The sequence below is a fragment of the Aspergillus brasiliensis genome (genome assembly GCF_001889945.1).
Source record: "Aspergillus brasiliensis CBS 101740 unplaced genomic scaffold ASPBRscaffold_2, whole genome shotgun sequence".
Taxonomy (NCBI): domain Eukaryota; kingdom Fungi; phylum Ascomycota; class Eurotiomycetes; order Eurotiales; family Aspergillaceae; genus Aspergillus; species Aspergillus brasiliensis.
Genome location: NW_027137443.1, coordinates 1,098,454 through 1,113,004, shown reverse-complemented (window position 1 = coordinate 1,113,004; position 14,551 = coordinate 1,098,454). Strand labels below are relative to the sequence as shown.

The 14,551-nt window shown below is 51.0% G+C and overlaps 6 protein-coding genes across 6 annotated transcripts; 5 read left to right on the top strand and 1 right to left on the bottom strand.

Moving 5' to 3' along the window:
* Nucleotides 1-360: 360 nt before the first annotated feature.
* ASPBRDRAFT_116868 (H(+)-transporting V1 sector ATPase subunit A) lies at nucleotides 361-2,445 on the top strand (the record flags this gene model as incomplete). Its single annotated transcript, XM_067617023.1, has 5 exons — nucleotides 361-468; nucleotides 564-648; nucleotides 715-1,382; nucleotides 1,440-2,336; nucleotides 2,389-2,445. 5 exons carry the CDS (start codon nucleotides 361-363, stop codon nucleotides 2,443-2,445), a joined length of 1,815 nt encoding a protein of 604 aa, XP_067483052.1.
* A 324-nt stretch (nucleotides 2,446-2,769) lies between these two features.
* Nucleotides 2,770-6,056, top strand: ASPBRDRAFT_38116 (dynamin-like GTPase vpsA). Its single transcript, XM_067623876.1, has 8 exons — nucleotides 2,770-3,166; nucleotides 3,236-3,305; nucleotides 3,381-3,475; nucleotides 3,550-4,297; nucleotides 4,347-4,988; nucleotides 5,038-5,296; nucleotides 5,348-5,432; nucleotides 5,483-6,056. Exons 1-8 carry the CDS (start codon nucleotides 3,144-3,146, stop codon nucleotides 5,649-5,651), a joined length of 2,091 nt encoding a protein of 696 aa, XP_067483051.1. The 5' UTR covers nucleotides 2,770-3,143; the 3' UTR covers nucleotides 5,652-6,056.
* An 822-nt stretch (nucleotides 6,057-6,878) lies between these two features.
* On the bottom strand, nucleotides 6,879-8,257 carry ASPBRDRAFT_38114 (carbon-nitrogen hydrolase family protein). Its single transcript, XM_067623874.1, has 4 exons — nucleotides 8,054-8,257; nucleotides 7,895-7,983; nucleotides 7,422-7,834; nucleotides 6,879-7,356 (listed from the first exon to the last, which is right to left on the bottom strand). The coding sequence occupies exons 1-4, from the start codon at nucleotides 8,096-8,098 to the stop codon at nucleotides 7,019-7,021; spliced, it is 885 nt and encodes a 294-aa protein (XP_067483050.1). The 5' UTR covers nucleotides 8,099-8,257; the 3' UTR covers nucleotides 6,879-7,018.
* A 682-nt stretch (nucleotides 8,258-8,939) lies between these two features.
* Nucleotides 8,940-10,003, top strand: ASPBRDRAFT_51513 (alpha/beta fold hydrolase; the record flags this gene model as incomplete). The annotated part of the gene is made up of 2 exons (XM_067626740.1): nucleotides 8,940-9,107; nucleotides 9,167-10,003. The coding sequence occupies 2 exons, from the start codon at nucleotides 8,940-8,942 to the stop codon at nucleotides 10,001-10,003; spliced, it is 1,005 nt and encodes a 334-aa protein (XP_067483049.1).
* Nucleotides 10,004-10,281: 278 nt separating this feature from the next.
* ASPBRDRAFT_192007 (putative peroxidase) lies at nucleotides 10,282-11,016 on the top strand (the record flags this gene model as incomplete). Its single annotated transcript, XM_067620428.1, has 1 exon — nucleotides 10,282-11,016. One exon carries the CDS (start codon nucleotides 10,282-10,284, stop codon nucleotides 11,014-11,016), a length of 735 nt encoding a protein of 244 aa, XP_067483048.1.
* Nucleotides 11,017-12,721: 1,705 nt separating this feature from the next.
* ASPBRDRAFT_117159 (glycoside hydrolase family 16 protein) lies at nucleotides 12,722-14,025 on the top strand (the record flags this gene model as incomplete). Its single annotated transcript, XM_067617057.1, has 3 exons — nucleotides 12,722-13,116; nucleotides 13,167-13,620; nucleotides 13,681-14,025. 3 exons carry the CDS (start codon nucleotides 12,722-12,724, stop codon nucleotides 14,023-14,025), a joined length of 1,194 nt encoding a protein of 397 aa, XP_067483047.1.
* Nucleotides 14,026-14,551: the final 526 nt, after the last annotated feature.

Below are 14,551 nucleotides of genomic sequence, written 5' to 3'. Positions count from 1 at the left end.
CACGGTCAATCGCTCATCAGGGGCCACTAGTTGATGCCTCCAGATTGTCAATCTTCTAGACATTATAATAGATTATGATTTATTGAGCGAATGCTAGGACTAGGCGTGCGACGACTCAAAGCACGCCCCTCGCTGCTGGATTTGATAGCGCATCACCAAGGAGACGAACAGCCAGTCGGTTCGAGGTCGTCATCACCGCCTGGACTAGACAGCCCGCAACTGCCACCGCTCCCCGTGTCGCCCACTTCATCATCCTGCAGCGACAGCTTCTCCTCCTCTTCTTCTCCTCCTTCCCCCATCCATCCCTCCCCCTCCCCCGCGCTGTCCACTCCTGTCATTCACCTCCCTGCTTCACGCACCATGGCCCCCTCCGCTGATGCTGGCGAGAGCCAACATGGTTCCGTCTTCTCTGTCTCCGGTCCCGTCGTCGTGGCCGAGCATATGATCGGCTGTGCCATGTACGAGCTGGTATGCCTCCCATATGTTTCCACGTCGCTATGTGCTGCATTTCTAGGTTCACGCATCCGCAAATGTCGGTCGCTAACTCCAGGTATCGAGTGTAGTGTCGTGTCGGTCATGACCAGCTGGTCGGAGAAGTCATTCGGATCGAAGGCGATAAGGCCACCATTCAGGTCTACGAGGAGACAGGTACACACCAGCACCAGCCCGTCCGGTCTTCCCACGACATACTAGTCTAACTGCAACCTTCTTTAGCTGGTTTGACGGTCGGCGACCCCGTTACGCGGACAGGAAAGCCCCTTTCGGTCGAGCTGGGCCCCGGTTTGATGGAAACAATCTACGATGGTATTCAGCGGCCCCTGAAGGCCATTTCCGACCAGTCCAAGGGTATCTACATCCCCCGTGGTATTGCTGTCAACGCACTGGACCGTGAGAAGAAGTGGGACTTCACGCCCGGCAAGTACAAGGTCGGCGATCACATCACCGGTGGTGACATCTGGGGTACCGTTTTCGAGAACAGCTTGGTGAACGACCATAAGATCATCCTCCCTCCCCGCGCGAGGGGTACCATCACCCGCATAGCGGAGGCTGGAAGCTACACTGTTGAGGAGAAGCTGCTGGAAATCGAGTTCAATGGCGTGAAGACGGAACACAGTATGATGCACACTTGGCCTGTCCGTGTGCCCAGACCGGTGAACGAGAAGCTCTCGTCGGACGCACCTTTCATCGTCGGTCAGCGAGTGCTGGACTCTCTCTTCCCCAGTGTCCAGGGTGGTACTGTCTGTATTCCTGGTGCCTTCGGATGTGGAAAGACTGTCATTTCGCAGAGTGTCTCCAAATTCTCCAACAGTGATATCATCGTCTACGTCGGTTGTGGTGAGCGTGGTAATGAGATGGCTGAAGTGTTGATGGATTTCCCCGAGGTTAGTGTCACATCCTACAGCAACCATTCAGTGACTAACGAGCGGTCGCAACAATAGCTTTCTATCGATGTCGATGGCCGCAAAGAACCCATCATGAAGCGTACCTGCCTCATCGCCAACACCTCCAACATGCCCGTCGCCGCCCGTGAGGCGTCCATCTACACCGGTATTACGATCGCCGAATACTTCCGTGACCAGGGCAAGAACGTGGCTATGATGGCGGATTCCAGTTCCCGCTGGGCCGAGGCTCTTCGTGAAATCTCCGGTCGTCTGGGAGAGATGCCGGCTGATCAGGGTTTCCCTGCCTACCTGGGCGCCAAGCTGGCTTCCTTCTACGAGCGTGCCGGTAAGAGTAACGCTTTGGGTAGCCCCGAGAGAGTTGGTAGTGTCAGTATTGTCGCTGCCGTCAGCCCTCCGGGTGGTGATTTCTCGGATCCTGTCACCAGTAGTACTCTGGGTATTGTCCAGGTGTTCTGGGGTCTGGACAAGAAGTTGGCTCAACGTAAACACTTCCCGTCGATCAACACGTCGATCTCCTACAGCAAGTACACCACGGTTCTGGACCGGTACTACGAAAAGCATCACCCCGAGTTCCCTCGCCTGCGTGACCAGGTCAGAGAGCTTCTGACCAAGTCGGAGGATCTGGACCAGGTCGTGCAGCTGGTTGGTAAGGCAGCTTTGGGTGATTCGGACAAGATCACCCTGGATGTGGCTGCCATGGTCAAGGATGACTTCCTGCAGCAGAACGGTTACAGTGACTACGATCAGTTCTGCCCGCTGTGGAAGACCGAGTACATGATGAAGGCGTTCATGGGCTACCACGATGAAGCCCAGAAGGCGGTTGCTCAGGGCCAGAACTGGTCCAAGGTTCGCGACGCCACCACCGACATCCAGAGCTCGCTCCGGAGCATGAAGTTCGAGGTGCCGACCAACGAAGCAGAAATCTCCGAGAAGGTAAGGCGTCTGCCATCGCATTTGATCTGTCTGTGTTCTAACTCTGTTGCAGTACGAGAAGATCCTCCAGCAAATGTCGGAGCGGTTTGCTTCGGTGTCGGATGAGTAGAGGAGGACATATTCACCGGGGTCGCCCGGGGAGGCGTGCTGTCTATTTTATATTCCCGAGCTTGTAGCATAGCAAATTCCCAGTATATGTAGTTATTGCCGTTGCCTAGAAGGATTCAGTTTTGAGAAGCTTCCATTTACCGAAAGTAAGGATCAAGCGATGGTTTACTGCTTCAAGCTAGTAGTTGTGGTTGTTTTCGTGAGTCAGTCAGGCAGCATCATTCAGTCATTTGCTGGGCGCAGTCATTGTCTGGCCGCTTTTGGGTGGCCAAATCCACATGACGCGGCCTTGCCATTGCACGCTCACTGTAGGAATTCCCAATGTGTGGTCCATCGGGTACCTCCATCCACAGTCGGGAGCCCGTTTGTCACACTTCCATTTGCCACTGTCAGGGTCCCGGTTCGGTGGGTAAACGTCTATCGTTTGGCACGGAGACAGGCAGTGCAGGCTGCCGTATCGCTGCTATCGTTGCTCTGATCTGGACCGAAGCGAAACTCTCCACTTGGCCCTTCCCGCCTTCGCTCGCTCTCATCTTCCCTTTCAATCCACCCCCCCAAACATCCTCCACTCCATACTTGTCTACACCCCCTGAACGGACAATCGCTCTGCGGACATTGTCTAGACTGTTGTTTTCTTTCTCTTATACTTGCTGCTTTTATTAATTTGGAGCGTCCATCCTCTATTCCTCGTTGCCAGCCATGGCAAGCCCGACTGGCTTCTCGTGCGCAACCCCCTGGTCCCTCCATGCTTCTACCTCCGATTCGCCTGACTGACCTCATCGTGCCCGCAGGATAAACGTCAACGATCCCAGCTTGATCTCGCTGGTGAACAAGCTGCAGGATGTCTTTGCGACTGTCGGAGTAAGTCATCCCCTCCCGTGGAGCTCTCCTGCAACGCAGCCCCTCCGCCGGACTGACACCGCCTGTTCCGTTTAGGTTCAAAACCCCATCGATCTGCCCCAGATTGCCGTCGTCGGTTCGCAGTCCAGTGGAAAGAGTTCCGTCCTAGAGAACATTGTTGGCCGGGATTTGTAAGTGGTCTACATGGTCCCTTCGTTCATGGTCTGGTCGCAGCAGCCTAACCCGCGTTCTTGTCGTTGCCTAGCCTGCCTCGTGGTTCTGGAATTGTCACTCGGAGACCCCTCGTACTGCAACTTATCAACAGGCCTGCTGGAACGCAAACAAACGGTGTGAAGGAGGAAGCCCTGGAGACGACGGATAAGGAGGCCAACTTGGACGAGTACGGCGAGTTTCTTCACATTCCCGGCCAGAAGTTCTACGATTTCAACAAGATCCGCGAGGAGATTGTGCGCGAAACCGAGTCCAAGGTCGGTCGCAATGCCGGTATCTCGCCAGCACCTATCAACTTGCGAATCTACTCGCCCAATGTCTTGACCCTCACGCTCGTCGACTTGCCCGGCTTGACCAAGGTCCCCGTGGGTGACCAGCCCAAGGATATCGAGCGTCAGATCCGTGACATGGTCCTGAAGTACATCAGCAAGCCGAACGCTATCATTCTGGCGGTCACCTCCGCCAACCAGGATCTGGCCAACTCCGATGGTCTGAAGCTGGCGCGGGAGGTCGACCCGGAGGGTCAGCGCACGATCGGTGTGTTGACCAAGGTCGATTTGATGGACGAGGGTACCGATGTCGTGGATATTCTTGCGGGCAGGATTATCCCTCTGCGCCTGGGTTATGTTCCGGTCGTCAACCGTGGTCAGCGTGATATCGAGAACAAGCGGCCTATCGCATATGCCCTGGAGCACGAGAAGAACTTCTTCGAGGGTCACAAGGCTTATCGCAACAAGTCATCGTACTGCGGAACTCCTTATCTTGCCAGGAAACTGAACCTGGTACGTCTACTTGACATTGTGGACCGAGAACCCGAGCTGACGTTGATAGATCCTCATGATGCACATCAAGCAAACCCTTCCCGATATCAAAGCGCGCATTTCGTCCTCCCTTCAGAAGTACTCCTCAGAACTGTCACAGCTCGGTGACTCGATGCTCGGAAACAGTGCCAATATTGTTCTCAACATCATCACGGAATTCAGCAACGAGTACCGTACGGTGCTGGAGGGAAGCAACCAGGAGCTGTCCAGTATCGAGCTGTCCGGCGGTGCCCGTATCAGCTTCGTGTTCCATGAGCTCTACTCCAACGGTGTCAAGGCTGTTGACCCATTCGACCATGTGAAGGATATTGACATTCGCACCATCCTCTACAACTCCTCTGGTCCCTCACCAGCACTGTTTGTGGGCACCACTGCTTTCGAATTGATCGTGAAGCAGCAGATCAAGCGCCTGGAGGACCCCAGCTTGAAGTGTATCTCGCTGGTCTACGACGAACTCGTCCGCATCCTGGGTCAGCTCCTGAACAAGTCGCTGTTCCGGCGGTACCCCATGCTGAAGGAGAAGTTCCACGCGGTTGTTATTGGCTTCTTCAAGAAGTGCATGGAGCCGACCAACAAGCTCGTGCGCGACCTGATCAACATGGAGGCATGCTACATCAACACTGGTCACCCCGATTTCTTGAACGGACACCGCGTAAGTGCCACTGGCATTCTACCGTACCTACTATGTACTGACTGAATAGGCTATGACTATCGTCAACGAGCGTCAAACCGCAGGCAAGCCGACTCAAGTGGACCCTAAGACGGGCAAACCTCTGCCCCCGCGGGCAAACAGCCCGTCGGTTGAGGTCCCCGTGGACAACACCAACTCCGGTGGGTTCTTCGGCAGTTTCTGGGCTTCGAAGAACAAGAAGAAGATGGCTGCCATGGAGCCCCCGCCGCCGACCCTGAAGGCGTCTGCCTCTTTGTCGGAGCGGGAGAGTGTGGAGGTTGAGGTAGTCAGTAAGTGCAGCGCACCTGCTTACGGAGAGACGTAATACTAATGATCAACAGAGCTCCTGATTACCTCGTACTTTAACATTGTGAAGCGGACTATGATTGATATGGTGCCCAAGGCCATCATGTACACTCTCGTCCAGTATGTATCCTACACTATGTCCCGCATATTCACCGCTAACCCTGTTCCAGATTCACCAAGGACGAGATGCAGCGCGAGCTCCTCGAGAACATGTACCGCAACAGCGAGCTGGACGACCTGCTGAAGGAAAGCGACTACACGGTCCGCCGGCGGAAAGAGTGCCAGCAGATGGTGGAGAGCCTTTCCCGGGCCAGCGAGATCGTCAGCCAGGTTCAATAAAGGACGGCGTTGTTGGATGGTTAGTCTTAATCTATACACCCAGTTGCGTTCTCGTTCGGTCGTGTCATGCGGTGGCCTGTCTTTTGAGGGTTCTGTCTCGGAGGAGTTGAGGCCTTATGTTTATACTTTCTTCTGATGCCAGGGTTCCATGGCCGCATGTGGTATGACTGGACGACAGGGTTGGCCAAGATTTTCACGAATTTGTATCGCCTAATGATTGTGGATGATTGTGGTTTTTTTCTTTTCTTTCTCCCCCTTCTTTAGAATTCAGACGGTTGCAGCTTAGCAGTCAGTACCATGATGTATAGTAGTGCTGCACGGCGATGCTTTAGTACGATAAACCAATTTAGAGTAGTCTAGTGAAACGATGACTCTTCACCGAATCTCAATGAAATTCAGCCGACAATAAGTAGTCTTAATGAATAATACCTGAGAACTATCCTCCGTCACCTCAACCAATTCAATTCACGCACTCGGCACAATCGACGTAACCCCGATAAAGAACCCACACCAGATTACCTAGTTACATACAACCCCTGAATACTACGCTATACCATAATAGTTCTTAGTGCGAGAAAGAAAGTGGATCCTATTCACAGCTAAATGTGTTATTGATCAGCCAATGAGCGTTATTGATTCCACCTCATACACAATAAAAATTGTGACAATAATCCTTTTATTAGCATTCGCTATACACTTGGGTATACGTGCCTGTATACCTCCTACACGCACATGCTCGCCATCGAACTATGATAGACGTGGAATACCTCTCGTCATCCGCCATTGACCTTTCATCTCTCGGCAAACACTTTCGTGACGTTTTGGGCTTGTACCGAGGACATTTCAGTATGCTTGGCAACTTCTGGTATATCACGCTAGAGAGATGAGAGCAGCCCAAAATGGGGGGAAGAGACGGAAGAGGGAGATATAACCCCTGGGCGAGACTTACGTTGATCGGACCACTAAAGACTTGAGGGAGAGGACTGCCCACGGCGGTGAGCATTCTAGCGAGGTTGATGATACATGTAATCTGTCTGTCGAAGGAAGATGAGACTCCTTGAAGGGAACATACAGGTGCGACGAGCCCAGAGATTAGCACGATGGTATCAGACCGGAACTGGGAGAATAGCTCAGCTAGATCCAGAGCGATCTTGATCCATAATGGGTTTTGTGTGACTGATATTATGGACACTCATACTAATTGTGCTCAGTGATAGAGTTGCGAGGGGCGTTAGGTCAAGGATTGATCTCTAATTTGAGAAACAAAAATCTAGTTTCGTGTCTTGATGAGGGTGAGATCCATCTGTCTATCTTAACCTGAATCTAGATTTTGTTTGACATCCTAAAGTGACGATAATCTACCTGGATTACCTCTGATGCCGATATGTATAATACCATCCTTCTCCGGCCAAATCCTCCCTGACGCGGTAATTCTCCTCTGCAATCCTCACCACATCCATATCCATATCCACCACCATCACACCCTCCTCATCCCCCATGGCGCCCACAGTCCCCACAATGGGCAAACATACCCTCGAAAGACCCAAAAACCGATCACTCTCGTCTTCCTTACCCCTTGCCACATTGGCAAAGATGATCCCGCAGGTATTCTCGAAGCATCGCGCCGTCAGTGTCGTCTCAAGGAAGAGGGCCTCGGAGTTGGGGTTGTGCTGAAGTGCGGCTGGAGAAGCATCATATTTGCTCCCTGTTTTTATTAATGACAATGTCAGCGTATGTTCAATGCAAAGAACAGTTAAGGTCCGAGCTTACAATAAGTAGGTATAACCACAATCTCCGCCCCCTTACAGATCAATTCCCGAAACGCCTCCGGGAATGCCAGATCCCAGCAGATAAGCAAACCCACCTTGCCGATAGGCGTATCGAACACTTCATGTGGATCTGTTCCCGATGAGGTAAGGTAGGGACGTTCCGGGTGCCAGATGTTCTTTTTGCGGTAGTGACCTAGGATACTCCCATCGTTGGAGATGAAGTAAGCGGTGTTGTAGAGGAGTGCTTGTTGTTGTTCACTCGTGGAGGGGCCATGGTGCTCGACGATGGTGCCGGGGACAATGCAAATGCGGAGTTCATGGGCAAGAGACTGGTAAGCTTCGAGGTAGGGGGCTGTTTTGGAGGCGAGAGCAGTCCACGATGGGTCGGAGGGAGCCCAGCCGGTTAGGTGGTATCTGTGTTTTGGGCATTGTGAGTGACTTTATAGGTGAAATGTAATTAAGGGGGAGGCAAACTCTGGAAGAACGGCGAGCTCGGCACCTTTTGATGCAGCATCACGAATGTAGGTGCATGCTACTTGGTGGTTCTCGTCGATGGCGAGGTCCTGAAGTTGTTAGATTGGCCGAGGGAGGATTGAAGAGTTGCGGGGGGGCCAAGGGAAAGGGTCTGCGTACCTTGATGTTCCATTGAATGACGGCGACGCGTCGATTGGGAGCCATTGTGATCTAGAAGAATTGCGAGTATCCCTGTCTACCTCGTGAAGGATAGTAGGAAGGAGAGGGGGATGTTAAGCAAGTGTCGAGTTGGAGACGGTGGGTCAGCGACACCCCGCATGGTGTTGGAGTCAAGTCGCACTGATAAGCCGTGATAACGTTACGAGATCGAGAGATCTCCATTGCATTGCTTACCCTCTACAATGCTGCTGATTAGCCGAAACTATCACTCGGAAAATGCTTCTACGAGCAGGAAAAGCTTCTATTGTTCAAACGTGACATCCTATTTCCTTGGTCGATAGGCTTTAAAGCCGAGTGTCCGGCGCGTCATGGTTGAACCGCCACAAAAAGCCCCACGAAGAAGCCCAAGTAGATATTACGATTAACAACATTCGAGGTTATTGGTTATCAGCGAGGTTCAGATAGCTTCTGTATCCGTCAATATGTAGGTTATTGAGCACCATATTGCATATCAAAGCCACAGACGCGCGACTACCACCATCGCAAGTGACTGTTATGCAGCCGGATGCAACGGATTCAATATGTGCATCTACTAGTTCAGTGAGGAATCCCCGGCCCGATGCTTATTGCGCAGAACTACTGAACGAGGATGACCTGCCTGTGCTCAGCCAGCTGTGGGTGACACAAGCATCATCGATGCGGGCTGTGATATCATCGACAGGAACGGATGGATCACACGGCGGCCTCGGATGACTCCTGCCAAGAAAAAGAAAACGGGACATGTGAGGAGCTGCCCGGTTTTGACATGGTTCTCGCCCATATCTATTTGGATTCCTTACCACATCACCACTTTTGAAAGCTTAGACTTCAGATAGAATTAGACGACATGGCACCACTCCTTGCCGAAGAAGTCATCAAACATCCCGCCTACAATACAGTTGACTGGGACTTACCTGTCACAACGTCTGGATTCTGTACTGTAGCTCAAAACAGGCGAGGAGGGCCCCTGAAAATCTATTATGAGATCCATGGCACTGGCCCGGTGAAGCTCGTGGTAAGCATGAACATAATACATGACCCCTCCATGTGCGGTAGAACTGACATGGGTCGCAGTGGGTGATGGGTCTCAATGCAACTCTCAAGGACTGGAAGCGTCAGACCAAATACTTTGGTCACCAGCATGCTTCCAAATATTCATGTCTGGTCTTTGACAACCGCGGAGTCGGCCGGTCGGACAAGCCGGTCTCCTATTACTCCACATCCGAGATGGCTCGAGACGTGGTAGAACTGGTCGCCTCGCTGGGCTGGGTCGACCTTGCTGCTCCTCCTACACGATCGATCCATGTCATCGGTGCTAGCATGGGTGGCATGATCTCCCAAGAGATTGGAATGCTCATTCCCGATCGTCTAGCAAGCCTGACACTCAGCTGTACTGCTCCACGCTTGGTTCGGACAGGTCCGTTCTTCGAAAATTTGCGCGAACGGGCGGGTATGTTCATTCCCCGTCACGTCGACGTAGAGCTGGAAAGGATGGCAAAGAGTCTCTTCCCCGAGGACTTCCTTGCCGAACCAGACACGGAGTATGAGGACCCAGCGATGAACTTTCCGACCAAGCGTGATCGGTTTGCTGCCGGTATGTTGCATAAGCGCGCCGACACCGAAGCGTATACGAAGAAAGGATTCTTGATGCAGGTGCTGGCTTGCTATTTCCATCAGAAGTCAGCGGAGCAGCTCAAATCATTGGGGGATCAAGTGGGAAGAGAGCGAATCTTCGTGTGCCATGGAACCAGAGACTTGATGCTGACGTTCCGTCATGGGGAAATAATACGCGAGGAGATTGGTGATGGAATCCAATGGAAGGTCTTTGAAGGTAGCGGCCATATGCTGGGCTGGGAGAGGGAGCATGAGCTGAACAAGATGCTTGAAGAGTTTGTGGACAGATGCAGCTGAGAGATGTCTGCTGGGGAAATTCAGCAGACCTTACCATAGATGAGTGTACAGTAGACTCAGCTGACCTTGACTGGACCGCCAGGGTGATGCGTAAATAAAAACTGGGCTTGAAGGAGGTCGTATTTGAGGGGGCCGCGATGCTCGTGATCAAGGCGCCCCAGTCACCCGTTCCCAACGCCTGGGCTGAGCATTCCAGGCCCCAACCGTCATCATGATGCATATAGAGAGTAAGCGTGGCCCGGTCTAATTCCTCCTCACTATCTTCTCATGCTTGCAAAATGGAGCTCCAGAAGGGCCAGTACCATCCCGCAGGACCAGGCGACCTACGTTCTCCGTGTCCTGTTCTGAACTCCCTTGCCAACCATGGCTATATCGCGCGCGACGGAAAATCCATCACCGCTGCAGAGCTGAAATCAGCTATTCGATATGTCGGATTAGGCCTGGACATAGCCTCTGCTCTTGTAAGCCGTGTCTTTCAAGTCCACTCTGACGACCCCAAACATGGGCCACCAGGAAGCTCCAAAGCCGGTCTACGCGATCCAGGACAAGTGAATAAAGATGGGATCCCAGTACTCAACCTCGATCAAGTCGGCCGTCCTCACGCCTTGGAGCACGATGTCTCCATCACCCGTCAGGACCGCGAGTTGGGCGACTGCATCCATCTCGACCCTGAGCTCTACAAACAGTTTCTTGGAACTGCGAAGGAGGGCAGGTTTCACACCGCGGACATAGGAAGGTATCGAAAGGTGCGATATGATGAGCAGCAGAGGGACAATCCACATTTGCAGTTTGGGAAGTTCGAACACTACATTGCGTGCTCTGAAGTGGCAGCTCTGCGGAGCGTGTTCGGCAAGGGTGTCACGAAGGGTATCCCGGATGACTATGTGCGCGCTGTCTTTGGCGAAGAGCGTCTGCCGTACGAGGAAGGTTGGAGTCCACGACGTTTCAAGGTGTATTTTCCGGAGGCACTAGCGATACTGTTAGTCATTTCGCACTACGCTTGGCCTTTCTAAACACTAGATTAGGCTGTATGGAGTTAGCTGCAGGTTTTCGCTTGACGCTATTTGGTATGGTGGAGCATAGTGGAATGGAGCAGAATATGTTGTCTTGTGAGATATTGGAATTGCACAATATGTTTTCGAAACATTACTCCAGAAATAGTCTGACTAGAGCATCATAGCCGTCCTGCATTGCACTACATGACTTCTCCCAGGCGAAACTCTAGTATCCTAATACTGTCAGAGTCCAGAATGACAACTTCGAGTATGAGGAGAGTCTTAGCTACAGATTTCACCTGTGACAGAACTGCAAACAACAATACCTAACTGGAAAATCCTAAGGGTTTGTCTCCACCACCTGATACGTTATTCCTATTCCAACCCATGTACCATCTCCCCGTAGCTCAAGGTAGTTCGCCCCAGATATTTCCACAATATCACTATCCCTCCACTCCACTGTTTCCGAGCCTTTCTCGCTAATGGCTTGCATTTTCAAGTCTCCATCTCGATTCAGTAGATGTATCATAACGAACGTAGGAACTTTCTCTAACGAAAGAACACCTCGTCTGAGGGCGACAATTTCGTAGCATGCTTTTATCCGATTGCGGTCTTCATGGATTCTCTTCGCGACTTCCTCTGGAAGCTTTCATAATCAATAATCCATATACGTGTACAGCCACGAGAGCAAACCTTTGGATAAACAGATGTAAATTGTCGCATCAGTGAAAGAATAGCAGGCCCTTGATCTTTGTATATCTCAACAGGTGGCACCGCTAGTGATGGTACCCAATTTTCAACCTCATGCTTGGCGGAATCGAGGTACTCGGAGATGCCTGATTTAGGCTGGATTGTTCGAACTGATTTGGCAATGGGATCGAGCGACATCAGCCTCTGTAGTACCACGGTCAATGAATACAAGACTCTGCTATTTGTATTACAGAGAAGTTACTTGAAGGGACAACCAGTTTCGGATCAGAGAAAAAAATGGAATGGAGAGAGTTACGTAGTGCCTTTACAATAAGAGAGCAGGAAGGGACATAGTGAGGAACTGTCCAGTCGCCCAATGTTCGGATTAGGCACTCTCTGGAAAGGAAAGACCTTCCCCCAATAGGACTACCTCGGATCGCCGTAAGAGCGCACTCATATGCTACTGCTACTGCTAGGTACAAAAGGCTTGTTTCGGGTCCTCATTTTGGCTGCCACTTCTTGTCTCGGTTGAGTCGGTTCACTGTTGGGGCCGCCCGTGTCGCTAAATTTAGAACACATAATCGGTCGGCCATGTAATTTCCACCATATAGCCTAGAAGAAGCTTATATAGAATCAACTTAACCGGGACGACATTTCTTTCTATACCTACTATATTCTGAAGCAACTGGTCGAGTTTGCTGTCATGATCAAGAGCGATGACTAATGTCCTGAAACAGGGTCCAGGGTGTCACCTTCCCAACTGAGACAAGCGTTGTAAGGGACCGCGCAAACAGAACATCCGGTTGCGACTGCTGATTGCCTAATCAGGCCATGATCGTTAAGGTACGCCAGTCTGACTCGCAGATCTTTATGACACCATCCCGCCCGGCGAATTTCACGTCTTCAACTCTCTCACTCTGGATTCTACTAGCTGCATACATTCGTTCATTGAAAAGAAATTTGGATACACATCGTTTCTACTATACTAATCTATATCGCTTAGGATTTTTTCGTCCGATAAGCTCTGGCCACCATGGCCGATAAGCAATACTATGCACCCGGCACTGACTACAGCAGGTATGGGGGTGCCACCAGTCAGCTTCCAAAATTAGACGATGATCTTGGTCATGCAGGGCCTCCCCCTCCGCCAGGATCCGGTCAGTTTATAGCTCCGCAGCAGACGGTCGCTCAGTATTCTTGGTATGACCCTCGCGGCTGGTCGTTACGGAAAAAGTTGATTATAGCAGCCGTGGTTGCCATTGTCATCATCATTGCAGTCGTTGTTGGAGCAGTTGAAGGGACGAAAAAAAAGGGATATCCCGACTACTCCAAGCTAAATTACCAGTTGGTGGACACGTATTCAGGCAATTCGTTCTTTGACCGGTTCAACTACTACTCTGACGAGGATCCTACTGATGGGTTTGTCCAGTATGATCGTACCAATCCCGCAACTATTGATCTCAACTAACGATTCTTAGATACGTCAACCAGTCAACTTCTCACTCCTTGAATCTGACCTATGCTGGCGAAGACTCCGTTGTGCTCAAGGTGGATACGTCCAACAAGAATGCAACGAAAGGGAGACAATCTGTGCGTCTGGAGTCAAAAACAAGTTACGATAGCGGCCTCTTCATCTTTGATATTCTCCATACGCCTTACGGCTGTGGCCTGTGGCCAGCACTGTGGTTAACCGATACCTATAATTGGCCCGAAAACGGAGAGATCGACGTGGTCGAGACGAATAATCTGGCCACCGAGGGCAATGCCGTTACATTGCATACAACCAGTGGTTGTAAAATGGATGTCAAGCGGAAGGAAACCGGTACCCCGAATTATGTGACCTGCGACAACAGCACGCATAGCAACGCCGGATGTGGTGTACAGGGCTCGCCAAGCACGTACGGACAAGAAATGAATGAGAATGGTGGTGGGGTAAGTCATCCTTGTCATACTCACATGAGTCGAATGGTGCATGGTATTGACTGGCGATAGGTTTACGCTTTGGAGCTACGGGATGCCGGAATCCGAGCTTGGTTCTTCTCACGCGATTCCATTCCCGACGATATTTCAAACTCGAGCGGCACGCCAGACCCTTCAACTTGGGGTACTGCACTAGCTGACTTTCCCAATACTCACTGCGACATATCATCTCACTTCAAGAATCAAAGCATTATTGCCAACATCGATCTATGCGGACAGCTCGGTGGCAACAAGGCCTTTTATACGGAACAGTATCACTGTCCGGGCACATGCGAAAGTTTTGTTCGCAGCAACCCGGGCAACTTCACTCAGGCATACTGGGAGTTCAAAAGCTTCAAAGTATATCAGGCTAATTAGAAGGTTGACATTGGTATAGAGGCTTGGCGTCTTTGTTTCTTCGCTGGTTATAATTATGGCTTCGGTATAATGAATGAGGTAATGGCTGATGCGGATGACTCGAATGGCGATTATTGGTCCCGGCTAGTTAGATTGATAAACAGCAGTTTTGAAACTTTTAATGAGAAGCTTGTTCTTTATGACAGAAAATTTGGCAATGATCCAGACACACTTTCTCCTAGGAGACATATGTGGCACATCGATCAGTGCACTCCATCGTCTCTTTTGTTATATCTGGCAACGCAAACACCTCGTGACTAATTGGTACCAGACCATGGACTAAAGTGATGTCAAATATGGTATCTTTGATAGCCAAATAGATCATATACTGATCAACTAAGTAGTATCAACACAATGTTCAGCTGAGAGTTCCTTATTTGAGCACATCAAAGGCTAGACAAGCCTAATACACCCAATAAAAGCTCCAGAGAACCCGAACTTCTTATCTAGTATGAGACACAGATTCCAATTACATAGATTACCCTCC

Bases quoted from the DNA above. Each gene is read 5' to 3' on its own strand.
- ASPBRDRAFT_38116 (XM_067623876.1), top strand. From the start codon at position 3,144: ATGGCAAGCCCGACTGGCTTCTC. The intron at 3,476-3,549 runs GTAAGTGGTCTA...GTCGTTGCCTAG, and splicing joins AACATTGTTGGCCGGGATTT to CCTGCCTCGTGGTTCTGGAA. The intron at 5,297-5,347 runs GTAAGTGCAGCG...AATGATCAACAG, and splicing joins TGTGGAGGTTGAGGTAGTCA to AGCTCCTGATTACCTCGTAC.
- ASPBRDRAFT_38114 (XM_067623874.1), bottom strand. From the start codon at position 8,098: ATGGCTCCCAATCGACGCGTCGCCGTCATTCAATGGAACATCAAG. The intron at 7,984-8,053 runs GTACGCAGACCC...TAACAACTTCAG, and splicing joins TCATTCAATGGAACATCAAG to GACCTCGCCATCGACGAGAA. The intron at 7,835-7,894 runs GTTTGCCTCCCC...CCCAAAACACAG, and splicing joins GAGCTCGCCGTTCTTCCAGA to ATACCACCTAACCGGCTGGG.